The sequence below is a fragment of the Labrus mixtus genome, chromosome 6 (genome assembly GCF_963584025.1).
Source record: "Labrus mixtus chromosome 6, fLabMix1.1, whole genome shotgun sequence".
Taxonomy (NCBI): Eukaryota; Metazoa; Chordata; class Actinopteri; order Labriformes; family Labridae; genus Labrus; species Labrus mixtus.
Window position 1 is genome coordinate 21,849,952 of NC_083617.1, and position 23,436 is coordinate 21,873,387.

Genomic DNA, 23,436 nt, shown 5'->3' on the forward strand with positions numbered 1-23,436 from the left:
AGGAGTTAGACATAAAGTACCTAATGCTGTGATGATTAAAGGTTGATATCCTTAAATTATACCTGATCTATGAATTCACTGGTAATGGTTTTTATCTTAAACAAAAAGATTTGTTGTCCATCTATATTTCATCAGAGCAGAATTGAATGGCTGATCTATGTAGAATTTGCAACCCAGGTAACAAAACTGCAAATAATCAGATTTCTGTTTGTTCTGTGGTAGAATCCGTCCTCTCTCAACCAGAAGGTCTGGGGCTCGATTCCCCGCTCCTGCAATCACATGTCCGATGTGTCTTTGGGCAAGACACTAAACCCCATGTTACTCCCATTGTTTCTTCAGTGGCATATAAATGTGTATGTATGGTATTAACTAATACTGATGGCGACTTTAAAGCCGCTACCTGGTAGACGTGACCTGTGGTTTAAACGCACTTTGAGTAGTCAGAAGGCTAGACTTCATTTATTCCAATTGTTTTATCGATTTGATGGTTACATTTAACCCCTGCTCCTTTCAGATCATAGAATACTTTTTTCCATGCACCAATATTGTAGAGAGACATTTACAGTACATTAAACTGTGATTTTGCAGAACATTTTCTTCCAGCAGGATTATGTCAGATGCAAGTCCAGAGATTTTTTTTTATTCTGCAGTTTAAAAAAAACTCAACAACCACAAAAGAAATGCTTGAACATGAAAACACATGAACTTATTCTATTAAATATTGGTTTATTGATTCTGAGTCAGTGGCAAATTGCTTCAAAATTGTACTTGTACTGAACAGTGAACCTGTTTGGCAATCAGAGACAACAGCTGCCCTTAGTTGTTTATAAAAAGTAAAAATAAAATCTTTTGGAAAACAAAGAAAAACATTCAGTTCTGACACCACACTGAACTCACAGATACTCACATGTGGATTGCAGTGAATACCTCGCCTGTGGATGGAAGTCACACTGAATCTTGGAAAACAAACTTACATGTCTCGATTCAATGCTGTGGTAGCACAGAAATCAGAAAATGTCACTCAGCTGACAGATTTCGATTGAATGTCGAGAGAAAACATCAAATGCATCTTATGTAACATCACCAATAGAGGGGAAAAAAGATAAAAACAAATGTAAATAGTGCTTCATAAGGGTGAACAATAACATGCAAATTCTGTATAATGCCGTCCTATCCAGATCTTGTTCTTATCTAACAAGTACAGAATTTCAAACCAAACAAATCATACTAATTATACATCATCATATCTATTTTGATCAAATAAAACAGGTTTATTGTGATTATTAGTTTGATGGTGTTCTACTTTTTTGCAGTGCTGAAGTGAGGTCTAGAAATCTCAGCCATCTGACTAAGTAGATGTAGACTGAACATACCAGCCTGCAACTGGCTGCACATTTTTGACTAAATTCTACTCTTCTTTCATTTTTTCGAGTTAAACATACAAAATTGCAGAACAACGATGCTGTGCTAGAATATTAAACAATGAAAGTTGGGAGTTTTGATGGAGAATGCAATCATCCAATGCAAGGCAGGATGCTCCAATATATTTCATTTTGATCAATAATTAGAAATTTCAGGGGACCCCATTTCAATTCCAAGTAACCCCATTTGGGGTTAGGAACCAAAGGTTGGGAATGCCTGCCCTAGACTCCAGAGTAAACTACTGCTGATGGCTTTGTAGCTTAAGTCAAGCCTACTTTGTTCTTTTGTATCACACAGACAAGGAACATCATTAGATGTAATTTTCAGATTTTTTTTTTGCTGCAATTCAAATCTTCCATTAAAACAATTTCCATTCTGACAGTATGGGTGCTATTGCTTCAACCTGAGCACAATTTAAAAAAAACTGGGATGAGACTGTGAAAGGACAACAAGACACCAACGGTCATTTTGTCACAGGTCACTTTCAAATTCAGCCAGACACTTTCAGTTGATTTAGCTGTTTTAAGCTACAGAAGATGTTTTCACGTCTAATATGAGATGCCAACAAGAAGCTGTGTGATCAGCTAGCATGTTACAGTAAAAATAGCCAGACATATACTGACAAATGTGGATGAGCCAGATGCAGTTTCTAGGATCCGCTACAAGGACTTCTAGATTTATTGAAAATTATTGTAATGATTGGTTGGCAAGATTCTAAACTCGTAACTCATCCAACTAGAAACTAGAAAACAAAAGCTTGATATCAAACGGATTTCTTCAAGTGGGACAAAAAGGAGGTTGGCTTATCAGGCTTATTTTGTCCTAATTGATGAAACTTTTTGAAAATTGTTTGATTGCATTATGGCTTTCCCCCAAAGCTAATGAAATAAAGTATATTACACATTTCACAGGCTGCCATTATAAACTGTCAAACCAACCACATGTTACACAGTTACAACTTTGATACAAAGAGTTAATGCATACAGTTCATGTAAAATAAGTCAAATAATGCCTTTATGAGTTCACATACATAATGATCAAAAGTTATATTCAAATATTAAAACATAAAAACAAATATTCTCTAACCTTAAAATCATGCACAATGTATTTTTTTCCACGTCTGCCCAGTTTTCAGTGTATAACATAGAGAGTACACCTTTTCACCCCTTTAGGCTGAAAGTAAATTAAATAAATGAACAACTTTCTGTCTTTATAAAACTGTGCTAGTTTAACGTATGTGCAAAATAGAAATGTAAAGCCGAAGCTACGTAGAAACATCTAGATGTAACATGTTCAATTCTGTGAAAATCTCAGGGAGATTATCTTTGAAATAAATTAATCCTTCAATTTGAAAAATTGTAAGCATTAAATGACCAATTTTTACTTAACTTTTTAAACATATCAGATTTTCTAAATTGGGAATCCTTGTTATAGTCCCTATTTGTTTGATATCTGAAAGAGCTCAGGGCACTGGAACTTTAGATAACCCAGAAGTTTACAGACAAATACAGAAATCAAATCAAATATGGAACACCCAATTACATCAACTTACCACAAATGTATACACAAAACACAACCAGATAGAGAAAAGGATCTTGGTTGTGATTTGTCTTTCTGCCTGTGTATTATGATTCTGCAGTCTTCAAGCTCTTTGAGTTGGTGTAATTTTGCTAACATGAGATATTTTTCTGTATTGAACAAGATTAGAGTGATATTGATACTAAATCAGTGTTTGAATTGTTCAGTTTTCAGGCTGAATCCATTTAAACTCTTTTTGTCTGAAATTAAAAAACTAACAAGTACAGTTTACACAATACATAGTTTCTGTGTCTGTTGAGACAATGAAACTTCATAGATTTATTTTTCTATTTCAAACAACTGTTCACAAACACTGAAAAAATAAAGAATAAATACAAATCAAACACCATTTTGACCCCGGTCTGTTTGCAAGGCAGCTGTCAAAATGACTTAAGGAATGCAATCTGATTTTTCAATGAAACAGGACAGGCTTCTTGTGTCTTTAAAACACGACAAAGGGCATTTCTTTTGAATGACAAATTTGTGACTTATTGAAAAATATCTGTTGACATTGAGTAGGTCAGAAAATAGAAATACTTTTCACGCAATAGATCATGTTGCATGCTATAGAGATTTTATATCTGTTGCATTCAAATGTGACAAAGTAAAGCCTTGAAAAGTGATAGAGAAAAGAGGCCAAAAGTGTTTTGAAATTTGAAAACGTGTCAAGAAACAATAGTCAATATGATGCAAGCGTCAATGCACATGAAAACTGCCCTTTGAGAAATTCGGTGCCTATTCCGCATGTAAATTCATGTTTCATCAAAGCAATCTATTTACAAAGATCGAGTACTTTTATACATACAATCCCTTGTCTTATATTACATAATAATTACAATTACAGCATTGAATCGGTCTGTTAACACCTCAATACAAAAAAAGCAATATCATACAATATCATACGATACATGAAACCAGGCATGATGTGTGATGCTAGGTTTAAAGTACAGCACAATCATTAAATACAAATGTCATAGCTGCAGGTAAAGGGATTTTTGAAATGGCAGTGAGTGAGTTAATATCAAGAAGGAATCATCAAGAGGGTATCCCTTTGTTTTTGTTTTTTTCATGGAAACACATGGCATCTATATCTGCTCTGTGAGCTGCTCTGAAATCTTAATCACAGTTACAGTATCGATGTCACATCAAACACAACAAATAGCATATGCTACAGTGTCCATGCCACCCTTTCCCCAATTTGACAAGGAGTTAAATAGATAAAACTGTATGCAGTCAAAAGGCAGGTACAGGCATGGTTGTCCCATCCTGAGAGCCTTAAATGACCAACCGAAGGATGGTGCAGTGTCTCTACTTTCCAGTCTTATTGAAGTGAATGTGCTCACCGCTGCTGACATTACTGGCCCTGTGTCCAGCCTCCTGGAAAAATGTTGAAATGCCAACTCCAGGTAAAGATAAAAACTCAAAGATATATCCAAATGTCTTCAAGTTTCCTTTCTGTGGCTTCATGGAGACAGCTTCTGGTAGCCCTACTTCTTAGCCAGTTGGAAAGGATGTTGTCCCTTAAAACATATGTGAATAGAGTGAAATTACTTTAGAAACATGAAAAAATAATAGCCAAGAATTGGATTCTGGGCCTGTCATATTTAAGGCTAAAGTCTGGCATTTTGGCCATCACTAAGAGGGTTAAACTGCATTAGCCTTTACACAGGTGAACATTTATTGTGTCAGAGACTTTTCCAAAACTTGACACAAGACAGAATGAAGGTTTCAAACAATTAAGCTTTGACCTAACCCTTAAAACCAAAAGACTGCATCCACTCATTAGAATCAAGTTTTGGTCCTCAGACATATAAACTTCGTAGCCATTAAAAAGCTCACACAAAAAGATGTTGTTATTCAGTCCATGCTGTGATGCACACACAAACTCATATTGGAATCAAATAAGGTTAGCATTCTAGAGAATTAGCAAACCAATATAACTGAACAAACTAAATTGGTTTATTTGGCTTCTGTTCGATGTAGCAATATTAGTCCATTTGCCATTTTTTGAAGAATGAGTACATCATTTACTAAATACCTTTAAAAAAAATGATGTAAGGACACATCAGTTATTTATTTTTTTGGACTTAAGTTCAGTTCTGTAGCTTAGGTTGAGTGTATAATTTATGATTAATGCAGGGCTACATTTTTCACATCTCCCAGTACTCAAGTGTATTAAACATCTAAGTGCACTTCTTCAGGATGTGAATTGGCTATTTCAGTTATCTGCTTTCATAGATGGCTATTGGTGATCATAAAGGGGTTCTGGCTTTAGGGTCCTGCTCAGGTTTCTGTCGGCTAACTCACACTGCCTTACCTGGAAATGTGAATTAGTTCCGTTTCCCTTTTAGAATAATCCCAAAGATTTGTACTTAAAACAAACCACACGACGGGGCGCATATGGCCAAGCAGTTAAGGTTGTGCCCCATTAATGGAGACTATAGTCCTCCATGAGGTCTTCCCGGGTTTAAGTCCGACTTGTAGCTCCTTCCCCACATATCATTTCCCACTCTCTCTCTCAATACTCCACTGTACTATCAGATACATGCTTTTTTTTGGCACTGCATAAATACAAATATTTTGTGATTGACTGATAAATGTTAGAACCTCTGTTAACAATCCAAAATATCTGCTGTGACAAAGAGTCCAAAATGACCTGAGAATATGTTAAAAGTAATTTCACAGTTAGATTATTTTGATAATGAAAAATGTAACAAACTCCACAATAAAATACTTTAACTTGCTGTCTGTCCTTAAGCTGAACTCTATGAGGTTAAGCCTCAGTTAAACCTGGTTTGCAGGACTAACATCTACACAAACTGTAGTTTTAAGAACAAAACCCAAACCCAGTCAGAGATGTTTATTTAATAATGATTGTCACTTTGAACACAATCAACAATTAGAACATTTCAGAACATATTTGCACACAAGTAAGTATGATCAGTATGACAGCAAAACAAAGGCCTGCTAGTGTCTAAGTAATGAGTTAATGTGAGGTACTGTGCAGCAACAGGACACAAAGGATATTTTATTGCTGAAATGAATCCAACAACAATCTCTCATGGCAACATCAAATCCAGGCAGAGCATAACACAAACAAAGCTTAGTCAAAGAGCAGCAGCAGGTAATGGACCAAGCTCCACTCCAACCAGTCGGTCCATTTCTTCAACACTGAGGCACTCGGTAGAGTTAATGAGGTTAGCTTAATGAGCTCCATAGAAAAATGCTTTTGGATAAAATGTTCTATAGTTCTTGATTATAAAAAGGTCTCCACTCTCCAAGCAGGTAACATTTGTCTTCATTAATGGATGAGATAATGTGAGGATTGCAGCAGCATGCCTTAAGGGGGAGCAGCAATATTTCCATACAACAACATGGGCAGTATACTGTGCCAAAGAATAGAGGACAGACAAACAAACAATCTTAAACACTACAGTTAATACACAGAGCCTGACAGCCATTAAGCAAGAAGTAGCTGTCAGTAAAATGTGGCAACACTATTTACAATGAACTGAAACCAGAAGCTACAACATACAAGAAGCTAAAACATAGTGCCGTTGCTTTCCTGCCGTACAACTAAACATTTGGTTTTCAGGATCTGTCGTGCTTAAACTTTAAAGCTTCAAATGATTAAGAGATCTTGGCTGACGCCCTCCTCCAGGACAAGTGTTGGGTTTTCAGGAATAATTGATTCCTCGTGGAAAATGAAAGAGACCTGAAGCTTGAATAGCCATTCCAATCAACCCTACTTCAATTAGCTTGAGCCGCACAACACGTTAGATGAAACAATAAAGATCTGTGTTTTCCTGATCATTGCACATCCCCTGAGAGTTCCTCCTCTTGGGGGCATAACATATCATGCAAAGTGTATCTTAATCTGATTTCCATAGCAGTTTGGGTATTTTTTCCAATTTAGATTAATACTGATCAGAACATCATTTCTGATGTTATAATATGAAAAATAAAAATCTCATAATCTTCTCCGCCATTTGTCTGATCTTTAAGGCTAACGGTTTGTCAGTACTATATGACCACATGGCCTGAAAAACAAAAATGGTTACTCTAAATAGCTTTCTGTCACTGTATAATTAGTATAATTGAAATTAGCGTAGTGCAGTGCTTGCCAATGTTTATCTTCAACACTGTATCTCCAAGAGAAGAGTTCAACTAAGACATTTCAAATGTTAACACATCATCTTTCCAGCCCCACAACTCAGTGCAGCATGGTCTATTACAAGAGAACACAACAACATAATACAATAAGTTAATAAGCATCATCCAGTTCACATTATGCACAAATATCATGCATATGTAGCCACATTATAACTTTGACTTATCGATCATATTAAGACAATGCATAGATATAACAATCCAATACATAAACACTATCATATGTATTAAAATAAACAATCTGTACAAACATTTTGCCATTTCTTTTTGAGAGTTTTTCATTTTATTTTTCCACATATAACCAGTAAAGTAAAAAAATAAATATCCTATGTACAATCACACAAGCCATTCCATAGTTATCGTCACTGCAAGGAGAAAGCAAAATATTAAATGTTAGTTCAAACCAAATTCATGGTGAAGTTAGCATTCAATATGTAAGTTGCTAACAGTGATGGGAACAAAAACAACACAGTATCAAACCCTTTGACTTACTTTATTCCAACATCCTGGTACAGGTAAGCCGTCGTCTCCCTGCACAAAGTAGAACAAGATAGTTAGTGAAAAAAACTGAGTGCTGAGGTGGTACAAGAAAACGTATCATGCCAGTTGGCGACATGTAGGTATACAAAGCAATTAACAAAGACAGTTTATATCGGGCAAATAGATTTTCTTGACTAGTATCTAGTATCATGGTAAGAGTTCGACCAATCTGGTTTCTGGAAGTAAAAGTCCTACTTCAATTCTGTACATGCATTGCAATCAATAAGTACTTTTTTTTTTCAATACTCGATTTTATATCGATGTATTATTGTTAAAAATGTTGAACATCTTTAAAATGTCAACATTTCATCCCAGCTCTCGTTTTCTTAAGTTTAAATCTAAAGAAATTGAAGTTGTGAAAAAATACATTTACTTTACGTTTCATTAAGGCTTTTGTTGCCAGAATGTACACTGTGTAGTAAACCCTGCTAATGGATAAGACTGACAATTCAGAATGTGAAAAACCAGCACATTTATCAGTCCTTGCCTTTGGTAATCTATTGCAATGACAAGAGCTCTAAATGTTCTTCAACTATAAAGGAGCTAATGACTGACCTCTTCCCCATTACCACAACCATGAGAACTGGGTATTGATCGCCATTTGCAAAATAAATTGATGAGACCAAAGCCTGATTATTGAATTATCCAGAAAGGAACCATCCACTTTTGTATAAGTGCATAAAAGATTTAGAAGGAAACCTCTGCAGTGGTTAAATTCACTTCCAGAACCAGTTGATTCCTGATAACTCTGCTACTCATTAGCAACAAAAAATTGATAGCTTCAAATGAGACCATGCTTACCAAGATAAGCAGCCTTTATATGCATACATTTCTTAACATTAAGTCACTATGCTTAATCTAGAAAACAATGAAGCTATTGTCGTTGCTAGGAAAAGGCAGACTGTGGGAAGAATAATAAATCAATGGACGTTACCTATTGCTACTGAGTAACAATGGTCAACAACATATTTTCCAACAAGATTTATTTTTATTTCAGCAGTCTTACCAAGTTTTCACGCTTGAATTTACAGACACATTGATGTGCTAAGATTCAAAGATATAGCATTAGCTGTAAAGATGAAATCAATCAATAAAAACAGATTCTTCATCAATCACTTTCACCAACATTAAAAAACCAGATCCATGAACCATGATGTAGTTGGCAAGGTACAGTAGGTTCCAATGCTGAATCTAACCACCTAAATGCCAGACTACATCTCAGTTTTTGTTATTGATTTGGAGAGTCCCTCTGAACTAAATGTAGGTTGGACCAAAAACAGATTGGAACTAGTGTTCAGGAAATTACGAAAAAAGCATTAGTTTGCTTCTAGTTGTCCTTTTTGGGATGCAATGACACATCTGCTTTATATAACAATCCACAGCAGTGACAAATTATAGCACATGGAGATTCTATTTAGTATCAACTTCTGAGAAGTGTCTATATTTAATACCTTGAACCCATTGTCAGAGCAGACAGAAGACAGTGGAAGCAAAAGCAGAAACCATGTGAAGTATAAGCTATAAAAATGAATCGTGCTGCAATGATGCTTTCCATGCTTTTATCAGGACCAGCTTTGACTAAATAAAAAGCATCTCAATTGCCTTTCAACCCATGTGGTATTCTGATGCCTTTGAAGATGTAAATACAGTGGTGCTCCATGCAAGACAGTTTAGAAAACAAGGGTGAATTAAGACAGACTCTAGTACTCTTAGTGACATAACAATTCAAGATTTTTTATTTTATACAATTGTGATTTATGTCTGAATTAAAGATCTGCATGCAAAGTTAGCAAAGGAAGTTGTAGTAGTTTTAATGATTGGTTCCAAAGTTAAACAGTGATAACTTTTCAAAGTAAAAAGCTTGTTCATGTTACTTCTAAGGATGATCAATAAGGAAAGGAAATCTATTAATAGGTGAGTCATCTGCTATATAATTAGATTTAACCTTCCATGCAAACATGTACAGGGATAGTTGTCCCATCATAACATGTTTTTGTTAATGTTTTAAGGTTGCCCATAATCAGGGTTTAGGTTAAGAATAGCTAGAGGCATGCTGGGAAAATGAAGGGAAAGAGAGAGCACCATACCACAGGGCAAGGGGCATCCAGCCCATCCAGGCCTGGCAAACCTGGTTCACCTTTCTCCCCTTTAAAGCCTCGGAAACCCTGTTTGTGAAATCAACCATTTAAAAACCAGTTTTGCAGCTTGTGTGTAGCCGCCCGGTACTTGTCCTCCACTTCTCCACAGCAGGAGGATCTCCACCGCTTTCCACTGTGCAACTGGATACAGGTTTCCTACACATGCAGGCAACCTGGGACTGACAGGAACTAGGCTCACTGAGTTGAGTTTTTAAGGCAAACAAAGCTTCTAGATGAAGAATGGTAATTGTTTCTTTGATTGCAGATTGGAGGCTGGATCTCTATGGGACAAGGGTTGGATTTAGAGTTCTGCCACTCCACATTTCTGGATCTAAAAGTATTAGATCAGGCTTGGGCCAATTACGCACAATCCTGAGCAAGAGGCAAGGTTGGGGAATGGCTCCTTTGGCTCAAAAGGAGCCATTGGTGCAGAGATATCCAGCAAGGCCCTTACTTATCTGGCGTAAGAACATCCTGAAATCTCAAAGGGCTTGGATATTTAAAATATTTGGCCTGCATAGGATTCTAGTTGACAAAATACTTTGGTTTATTTTAAAACTCTTCAGCAGTTGGTGTCTGGTTCCTGTCAGCCTGACTCCTGAAAAAAAAAAGTTCCTCAGGAAGAGTTGGTCTGTAGTCCAAGTAATTTTTCACCTGATTAACCTGTTTTCAACTGTAAGCTAGGACATTTCCTTTGCAGGCATGGGATGGTTTAATGGATACAGTTTGGAATCTTGTCCATTCTATCATACATGATCCCATATCTGACAGGCTGCTGTGGACACTTGGACCAAATCCTTCCTGAGGTTGATTAGAACCACTTATTACCAGAGGCGAAAGGAAGCTGGTTATCGTTTAATACATGTTGTAGTATCATTCAATAGTGCTCCTTCCTTTTGCCTCTTGGTTACACATTGTACTACTGACATACCAACGGACAGGGGGCATCTAATCCAGGTGCTCCTTGGTCTCCCTTATCCCCTTTGGCCCCCCTGTTTCCTTTCTTGCCCCTCTCTCCCTGCAAACAACAGCGTATTAAAAAGACAAACTTTAGTCCTCCTTATTAAGCCACACAAGAAGCAAATCTTTGTTTGTTGTAGATTTCACAAGTGAGATTGACATAAAAGTAGTTAAGACAGAATAAGAAATACATTATTTTTTATCAAGGCCTGCTTATGTGTTTGGTTGGCCTTTTGCTATTTTCACAAGAAAAACTATTTTGCACATTTGTAAATTAAGTGGAAAAGGAAGGTAAGTAGAGGGGGTTAGGGAGGAGAGACTAAAGCAAGTGCACATATTGGGTGGTGGAGCATTAACACATGGCCATGATACTCTATTGTTTGCCCATAATTACAAATATAAGTCCTACTGGGCATTGTGGAAGGAAATATTTGAATCCTAAGAGAAGATAAGGTTTGACTGGTGAGACTTGATATTTTCATGTTTTACTCGAGTTAATGGTGGTTTGAATTCTTATCCTAGATAATGGTTGTTCCTTAATTGTTCCCAAAGTTCCTGTTACCAAGAGGATGAAGTTTCCTAACCTGGACCAAGGAACTTTATTGTGCCTAAACCTCAGAAAACCTTGACCTGAATCGGCAACTTTAATTTTTGCAGTTTTGATCAACAGAAATGGTTGTGTCAAATTATGCTGAATGGTCAATTTACAAGCAAATGAAAAAGACAAATTTGGATAGGAATTGTTTAAGACATCAAAGTCTGTTTACAAGTCTAAAGGCCCTGACACACCAAGCAGACCGTCGGTCTGTCTGTGAGCGGTCGTTGCCCTAGTTTTTACGGTGTGTCCGGCTCCGTCGCTACCCATTGGCCTCAGTTGGCCTTTTTTTTGCCGATTCCACATGTTGAATTGGTGTGAGCCGTTGCGGTCGGGGGTAGGAACCTCTCTGATTGGCTGTTCAGTTATGCGAAACAGGAGAGCCAGTGCACAAGAAGAAATATGGAAGCACCACTTTCAAATTTTTATCAGACATTATCCTCGATTAGAATTACCTATATACGAGTGTTGAGCAACAGCGGTGAGAAAATTGTCTCCTTCTATCACAACAAAGGTTTATTCATCCGCGTTCTTCCTCGTCCTTTTCCGGTTTCCCCTTTTTGGAATGACGATTACAGACTACCGCCGCTTGCCTCACACATGCGCAGAACGTACGTGGTGGTTGGTTGGTTCTAGTGAAACTTTTTGGCCAAGACACAAGTCGTCGTGTGCTGCTGGTTCTTTGCTGTCTGCTTGGTGTGTCAGGGCCTTTAGGAGAAGTTATATTGAAACTTTTCTGGCTCCAAATGACACTGACCAGGTCTGCCCTGGTCTCACTGGAGTCAGTGTCATTTGAGGCTGAAGGTTCAAGATTGACAAATAAAATAATCTTGGTTGTCGGGCAGGGTTTGATCAGACCTGTCTACACTGGCCCTTCAAGATAACAACAGTTTGTGAATGTCTTTGTTATTTGGAACTAGAAGAGACCATATTTTGACGACATGGAAGATATGGTTTATTATGCCTATATCTTATTGACTATAAAACTAACAGACATAGCAAGTGACAACACCCATTGGTTTCTGAAATGCGTATAAGAAGCCTTGCATTTAGCACCAACCCTAGGATGCTGCTTTTCTCTTTTTAACGCCAAACGATAACATATTTGGACTAGAGGAGCTGGAGGGGAGCTATGGGTTGGCATTACTAAGTTATCAATGCTTAACATTATATGCCTGTGGCAAATATAGTAGTTGTCAAAATGAGCTAGTTAATCCATGTTTCTCACAGAATGAGTTACGTCAGTAGTTTATCTCTAAGACTAAAGACAACTTGCCATTCCCTTGCAAAAATCTTTGGTGTGAGAGGGGCGGTTGAACAACCCCAAACGGATAACTAAAAACAACTGGTCTTCTCATTACAACCAGCTGCAGTAATATTTCCATGGAAGTGGAAGTGACCATGCTTATAATGATTCATAACTTTAGGATTGATGCAAAAAAAAAAAGCTAGTAATAAAAATAAAAATTCACAGACTCTAAACTGTGAATAGGCTATTTCACTCTAAAGACTCAACTATGTTTGATGTGCATACAGTAATGGACGAAAAATTGTGAGAATTGGTTAGGAACTGTAAACATATGCTGTTACCTCGCCCAGGAACAGGGAAAGTTAACTACAACAGAACAGCTGGGCAGAGATCGGACGGGAACTGAATGTCAGTTGAACGGCAGCAAAGGAGAATTGGAGGTCTGTGCAAGCCCTCACCCTTTATTGGATGAATATTTTAACGACCATCCCAACATAAATGATGTGTGGGATTAAATAAGAAGTGATGTTTATATTGTTTAAAACGTTCTTATATATCTCCATATGTAAATGAAGCATAAATTAGCTTTAAAGTAGAGCATGGGTTCCAAATTGAACCTAATGTTTTAAGAAATAATGCTAAAAACTAGCAATTTAGATGGAAAATGTTGCAAGGGTGACATATCAAGTCAGATGAAGGGTCATTTTGTCATCTTATTTATATGAAATTATCTTTGTCGAAAATAAATCCTGCTGGCCACTAGGAATAGTATACACCCCTACATTGGCTAACCAGTTGAGTTGTCCATTTCTTTTATACAGTCTATGGTTCAAACTGGCAGTAATTGGGTTGCATTGTTGGTTGTTGCATGTAGGCACCAGGTTTTGACAGTAAAGAACTAAGTAAAGAGATAAGATCTAATGTAGCATCAATCCATTTTGCTTTTAAAAGTCTACCATGAGAGCCATAATGTTAAATGAGTGCAATGCTAAATCAGTGCACCACACTTAATATATTAGCTGTTGCAGATTACCATAAATCTTGATCATAGCTTTATCACTCTCTCTGATGCACGTGGCTTTGGATAAAAGCGTCTGCAAAGTGAATTGTAGAATCACAACAACAGAACGCTTCTCATCAAAATAAAAGACTATAAGCAATATTTACAACATGACATATACAGGAATCTGCATGACTGAAGTGCTCTCCCATTACTGCCCAAGCATCACTGCTAAACTGTATTCATGTTTTATTTATTTTCTTCAGGTTTCTTCTGTCTAAAATGGTTGAATGCATTTGGCGCACACACTCAAAGCCCCTCTGTGAGTGCTGCTCACAGCACAGGCAAAATCAGACAAAGCATTGGTTAATGCAGCTACTACTATAGCCAAGAAAGGTTTCTTTAAGCTGTCCTAATATTACTATAGAAGTGTTGTTGTGCCACTGGTGTAACTATAATCCTTAGTGCATTGGCTTTGTTTTTTAGCTTGCAGAACAGAGCAAATAAGGACAAATGAATCATAAGCACATTTTGTAAAGGCACTGCTTACATGTTAGAATGTCCAGCTCTGACATTTTGGGGGATCTAATGATGACGACATGACTAAAAGCAAATTGTAGCATACATTTTGACTGGGATGGGTGTGCACTGCTTGAAAAGAAAGGTATGAATAAGGGGGTCAGTGATTGGAGGGAGTGCATAAAGGCTGGCAAGGAAGAGGTTCTGTTAAATATTAAAGTAGTAGGAGGGGAATAAGGTGAATTAGAAAGGAGGTGTAAGAGGAGGAAGATTAACCAAGGACTACATTAGAATGCAGGAGGAAGAGGAGAAGCAGGAGGCCAAAGTTTGTGAGAGGGAGAGAGGGCAACCCCGGCAATAAAAAGAGCCACAGGCCACAGAGCAAGGTGGAGGGAGGTAAAAGGGGATAGGAAGACCTGCGGAAACAAAGGAACAAAGGACAAAGAGTAAAAAAACACCAACACTATCCCATAGCTTTGTCTTCAGCACCTTCAACTGACTGAGGTTTATGATTTAGAATTTTGGAGATGTCCATTTTAAAATAGCTTGTTTTATCTTGACACCAGTTGAAAGTGCTGAGAGAGCTTATGAAATGTGAAGACTTAAAAGATGGGAATGGAAATATTAAAAGAGGCACATGTTAATGGGAGGGAAACATTCTCTTAGAGGAAGGGTATTTGTACATTTCAAACAGATTCTCTGAAAGACTTTAACCTAAGATGAAATAGTTTAAAACATTTTGTAGTGCTGTTTTGATATTCAAGGCCTCTTAATACATGGCCAATTTTATTTTTTAGAGCTTATAAAATAAGAAGAAGCACAGAGATATGCTACAGCAGGAGTCAGGATTGGAAAGAGTATCTGGCTAATTAGCGTCTTAATTCTTTATGATTTTTCTAGCTAGTTACTAACTTTGTGGGTCTGCTGTTTGATGCTGGGAAGGTAGTGCACAGTGATTTATTCAATACCTTCCAATGAACACAAGCTCATACTTTTGCTGTACAGTAGCTGACGCTTTTTGCCATATTCATACAGCAGCCATTTTTGACTTCACATTATGTCACAGGTTGGTAGCTCAAATTGTATTTTATATTAAAATACTGTACTATTACAAATTGTAAATTTGTAATTAAGTGAACTCACCTATTGTGTTCAAGTTAATATTTCTTAATAAATTATCAACTGAACAGACTTTTGATCATTAACATCTGGAGGGACAACAGACAAAGAACAACAAATGTGATAATCCATAACCCACAGCTAGACAACAGCCATTCTTAACATTTCTAGCTACTACTGTGTTCTCTAAGAAGCAATATCCCTAGTGACCATTGCTTAAGGTAGGAATACATTTCCTATTGTGTTGCAAAGCTCTGTCAAATATAAGCAATACTTTTCAACAATTTCCTCGCTAATAGTGATACCATCCAGCAAGTGGCTGACTACTCATGTTAGCTGATGTCTGTTATAAGCTAATAGTTTTAAAAGGTCACATATTATACTCCAATTAAACAGGTTTAAAGAAGTCTCAGAGCTCCCCAAAACATGTCTTTGAAGTTTCTTGCTAAAAAAAATGTAATTATTGTTTCTCAAATCCACTCTGATCCTAATTAAACATGCCTATAAACCCCTCTATTTCAGCCCTGCTCAGAACAGGCTGTTTCTGTGTCTGTAGCTTTAAATACAAGTGAGCTGTGTTCGACCACGCCCCTCTGGAAGGGGATGTGGCTTGGGCTTTCTCCTACCATGCCATATTGTTTACGGTTGAGAAGTCTGTCTCAGAGGGCAAAACAACCATCTAGCTGTGGGAGGAGTTACTGCACTTTGTGATGTCACAAAGGGAAACTCTCCAAACAACCCGTTTTAGCACACATTTTCTGAAAGTGGAGCAGGCAAAAGATGGAGAGGATGGACTTTTCTTATAATTGGGAGATTTGTAGGCAAGGTAGGGACACATTTATTATGTGCCCCTACCATTGAAAATATGTTCAGCTTCAAATACTGTATATTGCCATATATCTCTGTGAATGTTTGCTATCCATTGTCCCTTCAGTTGCAGATCAATCGAGAAGTTGAAGATTATCAGGATTATCAGATTCTTTGAGCCTTCCAACCTGAGCAGGACATTAGAGGAAAATGGCCTGTGTGAATAAGAGCAATGATAGCAGAGACAGCAAGCCCAAACAGGAAAGTTATGTGAGCTGAAAGATGATGTAATGTTCTGTAAATTGTCTATATCTATTTCATGAAATATGAAGCATTTCTGTTTTAACAAACATAAATTAGACATCTCTTAGTTTATAGTCTTAAAAAATCAGATTTCAGATAAAAGACAATAAAACAAGATACAAACAAAGGTATCTGCACTTATCAGCATTAACATCTTATTATTTTTCGCTTTCCTTCAAAGTTTATTTGACTTGCATTTATGACCCTAGGTTTTCTAATCAGAGCTGCAGTAAAACAAAAACATTTGCTTAGAAAGCACAAGACAATTTGATTTAAATTTTTCTGGATCATTAAAAACTAACCAAAGCAAACTATGTGACTCATCTGGCCTTCTTTCAAGTCTGATATCAAAGAGAACAGCTGATGTATTGATATTCAGCTCTTTATGTCTTATCTCCTCCTCGAGGGAGTCTTTGAAGTAGATGTAACTCTGCGCAGGTGACCTTTTATGGCCTTACAAGGCAGGTGATATATACTAACAATCCCTGAGGTTCAATAATGTTGTGGTTGCAAACAGCAGCCAGACCTGTTGTTATTTGTTAAATATGGACTTTAAGAGTAAAGATCAGTTCATGATTTTAATTAAGACTAATGAAGTGACCTTATCAATGTGTCATTTATCAATTAATTTTCATATTTTTTCCTTTAGCCATATCCTAGTCCTTCGTTCTGCCCTTTATAATTTGCAAAACGTAAGATGTAATTTCTTACCCGATTCCCTTTGAATCCTTGTGGTCCTACTAAACCCTGCAAAAGATACAAGTGTAATTATTAGATATGCACCTTTGACCCAGTGAGATTAAATCAGATCCTTTTTGGAAAAAATTAGGCCTCATTCCCCAACCATTCTTAAGAACACACTTTTTCTTAACACAATGGTGAATCTGATGGAGAGTCTTCTTAAAATAATTCTATAATAATAAAGAACAACTTAAAGGAAGAATATGCAATTTTTCCCGCTGTCTGTGATGCTTTCCAAGCTTTCAGAGCTGTATCTACACCGTGTTTACATGGACTGGACACAACAATACAGCTCAAGTTGTTTTGGTTTCATGCTGGTGTTCAAGGGCGACATCTACTGGGTCAAAAAGTTGCATATTCTTCATTATTCCTTAAAAACATATTGGTGAATGAGAACCAATATTTTCGCTTGTTTTATTGTACGCATTCTGAGCCATGTTCAAACAGACAATTTTACTGTGACAAAAATACAGCGTCTTACTTTGTTGCAGAAATAATATTACTTCGTATTGTCATCAAACAGTTAAACTAATCTTTGTCAAGACAAAATAAATATAATGATATGGTTATAGAAATGTATAGAAAGACCAGCGATGTGTTTAAAAGTGTTAGATACATATATCATTTTGGTGTCACTTCAGTGAAACAGAACAGAGCTGACATGTTCAGACATCTTTTAACTGTTCATGAATGCATCATTCAGCTCACATTTGACTCACACAAAAGTCAATTACATAACACTGAACTGGCCAACCTTAAGTCTTAACTAAGACCATATAGGTATTTGTCTTTAGTCTGTCATCTTACAGGTTTCAATCAAGTAACAGATGATCCCTGATGTACAGTAAAGAATATTCAAATTGGAATTAAGGACTTACTGGGATGCCTTGAGGCCCAGTTGGTCCTGGTAGTCCTGCATCTCCCTTTTCAGCCTGTTGTAGAAAGACAGTAAGGGTTATATTCTCTAAACGAATATGTAAAACTAAACTTACATTTTTTTCACTACAAATTGAGGACACAAACACAACCATACTTACTCTCTCTCCCTTTGGTCCTGCTGGCCCCGCAACACCTGCTGGTCCTATTAGACCCTTTACAAAATAAAGAAAATCAATACCTGTTAGCTGATACAGAGAATAGTACTACAGAAACAATCATTATCAAATACCTTCAAATCAGCAAATCAACAAGCTTTCTGGTGGAAATTAAATTATGTCATAATTATAATAATAAGTCATGTATCACTGACCCTTTTTTAGGTCTTAATAGACAATGGTCTTTCTTAACACACACCAAGCTTGTTGAAGTACTGTCAAAACCGTTACAAAGGAGGGAAAATGAATAAAATGTCAACAGCCTCAGATTTCTGTCCAATAAGCAGTCAGAATTTGATAGGATGATCTTGCATCTCAGGCATAGCCAGTATGTATTATGCTGTATGGAATACAGATGTGCAAATGCACTGTATGACATGTCAGCATGCAGCACGGGCACCTCTGCATGCTACTTTTAAAAAGTTCCTAGCAAAGGCTACTTTGCAGCCTGCTGCAGATACGTGAGGATCGAGAGGCAGGAAACGGTTGAAGCAGGAAGAGGACTCAGAATTGACGCTGTTACGGTTTCAAATACAAGACAAAACATTTCAAAGGAGCACTGGGCAACATTGCACTAGTGATTCCAGTTAGGATAATTTGAACAGATATTAGGAATAAAAAAAATGAAGCCTCAAGTAATGTAACTGTGGAAGCTTAATTTTTCTTGGGTTTACTAACCCAATTTTGCTTATGGCTTACCACAAGGTAACTCATTTTTATGGTGCTTAAACTTTGTTAAAAAAAACTCTGTGATTTTATTACTGAATTATACCACAATTAACACATCTTGGATTTGAACACTTTAAATGTACGGTGATGCTTATACCTGTGTGTATGCAATGAGCTAACACTGGCCAATAAGTCCACCAGGCCTAACAGGCAATGTATAGATCTGAGTTGATGTGTCATTGGTCCGCAATGGAATAGGCTGCTTAGTTTGGATCTCACACTTTAGATACACCTTGTTCTGGCCACTTAAATTACTTCTTTAAGAGTTCTGGTTGCTACATCAGTTTTATTTTTTTTAACCCTTGAGGCTTAATTGGTGATAAATACTGTGCAGAGTTGCCATGTACGCATTGAAAGTAGTATCTTCAAACCAGTGCAAACCCAGAACCCTGACTTGAACCATCCTGTCATCACAAAGCTACTTCAGGAAGAAAAAAGAAGAGACAGGACAAGCATGGGAAGCAGAAAGGCAAGCAGACAAGACAAGCAGACATTGCAGACATCAAGCAAGGTGTAGCAGGGGGGTGGAGGAGAAAGAGGAAGAGGAGGAAGAGGAGGAGAAGGCTGATGGGCCTGGAACAGGACTTGCACCACTCACCACAGGACCCGGTCTGCCGTCTAACCCATGAGCCCCCTGTATAGCGTTGTACATAGTTAGAGAGCAGAGATGATGGGGGAGATGGTGGGATGAAGGTGGGGGAGGGGTGGAGGGGGTGGGGGGAGTGAGTGAAGCTGTGACTCAAGTGACATAAAAAAACATATTCAGATGATGACGGGTGATGGAAGTGGCGGAGGGAGAGTTAAAGTAAGTGAAAGTGATTTGTGAGTAATTTTTAACCAGTAAATTTTACTAGTTATAGAAGTGACATCAATTCTTTGTCATCAAGATGGTCATTTATAACCCCAACAACCTGATTGTTTTAACCCTCATTGCTTTTATACAATAGTATGTATATGTTGATGTAGCCATACTTTTCAAACTGAAACAGCTGCAATAGTGGAGGGTAACACAATGCAGATTTTTATACTTTCCAGAAGTGTATGCCATTGTCCATCTTCCAATTTCTTTATCTGAGTAAGTAATGTAGACCTGTTGCAGAATTTTGCCACCTCATTGGCCACTGTACAAAACAGTATGAAAAATATCTTCAGTTGTTTTTTTCTCGATGCTCTAAGTGCATAGTTGCTTAATATGGGTGATCTTCAGTGTTGTCATTTGACTTAAAATTTTCTTAAATCGGTGATCCCAAAGAACTTCAGGCTATTTCAAATGGAATTTATAGTTCCTCCAATCACAGGCATTGCAAATTAACTACAAAAGTATGCCATAAGCAAATAATTTGATATGGCTTTCTGCTGTCAAAAGGATGATGCTTTCTTGTATTCCGTACTCTTAGTGGTTAAAATTTTAAAGGTATTTGCTCAGTCTTGCACATCATGAATTATTTTAATATTATTCAACAATACAACAAAGATTTAAAATTATCCATAGTTTGACATTAACAATGAAGTTACCATGCAATTTCCGATGGCTCTAAATTTGACTCTTTTGAGTGGTTCCATTGAGTCCACCTTATGATTCAAAGATTGGTTCTTTGATAGGGTTTTAAAGCCCAAGAGAAAATTTGTGAATATATGGTCAAGGAGGTCAAGGTTAACCACCAGAGGGACTTCGATAAATGATTTTTTATTGTGTGTGAACAAACAAACAAACAAACAAAAACACATTGATGGAAACTGAGAAACTGATTATGATGATATAATAACACCTGAGACATAATACATAAGTCAGTAACAAATGTCTAAACTAGAGTTAAAGCAGTATCAGTTTTCGGCACAAATATTATGATGCTAAACAATATGTTTTGAAGCTTTGATATTAATACATAGCAACATTTTGGCTTGATAATTTCTGAACAGACATGATGTTATGTGTACTTACAGGAAGTCCAAGATGGCCTCTATCTCCTTTGTCGCCCTTCAGACCTGTCGCTCCCTTTTCTCCTCTGATACCTATGCCTGGTTCCCCCTGAAAGACATATTGGAATAGAATTACATTCTTACAATCTCATGTATAAGACGGCAATGATTGGACAATGAATAAGCGGGTAGACTTGATAAAATCAGGAGCAGTTGGATAATATTTATACTATAATAACTTACCTTTGGCCCTGAAGGTCCTTGAGATCCCTAGATGAATCAAAAAAATTGGGACATTACTATCACAATCTATCCTGATTCTACATATCTTCCAGTAATAACAACCAGTGTATCAAGAGATACAGTAAGTACAATAAATACAAGTTTGCCATGTGTGAGTAACCTTTTTTTGTGGGGCTCCAGTTAATGAACAGCTTATTATTTATAATGTACTGTTTTTCGTGTAGGCCTACTTAATTACATTTAATACCAAATAAATATAAAGACAATAGAGTGTTGTGAACCCTTTTATAAAAATGTTTTGGGGTCTTTGGTATAAGGGCTAACAAATATTGGTAAACTAGAATACCAAATTCCCCTTATGCAGACGATAGAATACATTACATGTTGAATGATGTATGTCTCACAATTAACAAAATAGTTGGGGCAATTTAAAAATGTTGGATAATGAAATAAGCTTGACCACATCAGATGTTTGAGCAATCAATAAATACTGAAAGAAAGAGAAGACTGGGTGTTGTAAATCCAGTGGACCAAAATCAGCTTCTATTTTCTCATTAACAAATACAGCAAAGAAAAACATTTTTTTATTTAACCTGGAGAAGGAATTAAGGGGGGCAAACAGGCAGTTGACTTTGAAAAGTTAAAGGATCATTTAAAAATCATACTTCCATGGATAGATTATTTAAATGGTAAATGGACTTGGACTTGTAAAGCACTTTTCCAGTCTTCTAGACCACTTAAAGTTGCTTTTACTGTACATGTCAAATTCACCTAGTCACACCACATTCCCACACTGATGGCAGAGGCTGCTATGTGAAGTACCCATCAGTATTATCTTATCCCAATCATAGGCATTGACACACTGCTGGCTATGCCACTCTGGGGCAATTTGGGGTTCTTTAAACTCTCAGCTCTTTTATGTGATACTTAAAGCATTATATTATATTTTTATTAGTTTGCTAAGTGTCAGGATGTCATGTATGTCTCAGCATACATCCGCCATACATACATCACTCTGAACCAAGGCCTAATTAGTGAAATTACCTGAAAACGCTGTTAAGTCTAACCTAGTCCTGAAATTGAGTTGTTCATTGGCATATTAACTTACTGCTGGGCCAACTGGTCCTGGAGGTCCCTGAGGCCCTGGAGGACCATAGATCTAAATACGAACACACAGAAAAAAGGCAATGGGTTTCCGTTCAAAATGGTTGCTTGTGAAACATGTTGTGCTTTAATTCACCAAAAAGTGCAATGAACTGATTTGTGGGTTAAATATTTGAGCCTCACCATTTCTGACCTTCCTCCTTCTCCATGTGCACCTTTAAGACCCTGTGACATAGATGGACACATAGTTCACGGTATATATTTCCTCATCAAAAAATTATAAAGTGAAGGTAAAATTAACTCAACACAACACTTTTTTTCACAAAACGTTCACACAGGTTTCAATACAAAATGCATTACAGTGTCCCCCTTTTGCCAGGTCAGAGAGAAGCAACCTGAGGGGCACCATTGCGTACCATTGCACCCGGTAATCCAATAGGGCCAGGGGCCCCGTTAGCCCCCTTTTCACCAGTAGGGCCATCTAAACCCTACAGAACAAGGAAGGGAGATACACATCACAATAACGGCAGATAGTTAAAATGTTTTGCCAATTCCAATTTGATGCGCTAATCTTCATTTAACTCAAGGAAAATTATATTGGCAGAGTCTTGTTTTATGGAGTGTTGATATTCATATTCTGAACTTAAAACCAATTAGAACAAGGGGCTACATAGCTCTTTTCTACGTTCTATTTTTTAACGGGAAAACTAGGTAAGTAAATGTAGGTGCTGTTGAAGAAGTCTATGCAAAGCAAATGCCTTCATCTTTACTTGCACCACATGGGTTCTAAAATTGATTAAATGTCCCATATAAATCTGTTGGATGCTTACTTTCTCATACTCTCTTTCAAATGGCTCATCCCATATTGCCCCATCATGCCCACTGCACCTGTTTAATGATTTACTTTTAAGGATAGCTGGGTTTTGGGTCTAAAGTCAAAATTTGGAAGAAAAAAATACACCAACAGTGTCCAAGACTGAGGCTTTAACCAGCTTTAAAGCAGCTGCCTTAGTCCAGCATACACTGTGGTCAATAAGTGATAAGTTTGCAAAATTATCTAGCATGATTCCCTTTTAGTAATATTTTGAATGATAAAAAAATGGCATGTTTTTTAAAATAAATTGTTATGTATAAACCTTTACTCTCTTTTGCTTAACTTGAGTAAGCCATAAAAAAGCCAATAAATGTAGGCAATGTGATGAGAC

The 23,436-nt window shown here is 37.0% G+C and overlaps 1 protein-coding gene across 1 annotated transcript in view; it reads right to left on the reverse strand.

The window, feature by feature from the left end:
- Positions 1 to 5,845: 5,845 nt before the first annotated feature.
- col13a1 (collagen, type XIII, alpha 1) overlaps positions 5,846 to 23,436 on the reverse strand; it is a 58,907-nt gene continuing 41,316 nt past the window's right edge. The window contains exons 30-41 of the mRNA XM_061040516.1: positions 22,648 to 22,719; positions 22,415 to 22,456; positions 22,236 to 22,286; positions 21,128 to 21,154; positions 20,907 to 20,993; positions 19,563 to 19,598; positions 18,179 to 18,232; positions 18,020 to 18,073; positions 17,112 to 17,147; positions 10,780 to 10,866; positions 7,663 to 7,701; positions 5,846 to 7,535 (exon numbers count right to left, since the gene is read on the reverse strand). Of these exons, the coding sequence (XP_060896499.1) occupies positions 7,533 to 7,535; positions 7,663 to 7,701; positions 10,780 to 10,866; positions 17,112 to 17,147; positions 18,020 to 18,073; positions 18,179 to 18,232; positions 19,563 to 19,598; positions 20,907 to 20,993; positions 21,128 to 21,154; positions 22,236 to 22,286; positions 22,415 to 22,456; positions 22,648 to 22,719 (588 nt within the window). The 3' untranslated portion in view covers positions 5,846 to 7,532. The remainder of the gene's footprint in view (positions 7,536 to 7,662; positions 7,702 to 10,779; positions 10,867 to 17,111; positions 17,148 to 18,019; positions 18,074 to 18,178; positions 18,233 to 19,562; positions 19,599 to 20,906; positions 20,994 to 21,127; positions 21,155 to 22,235; positions 22,287 to 22,414; positions 22,457 to 22,647; positions 22,720 to 23,436) is intronic.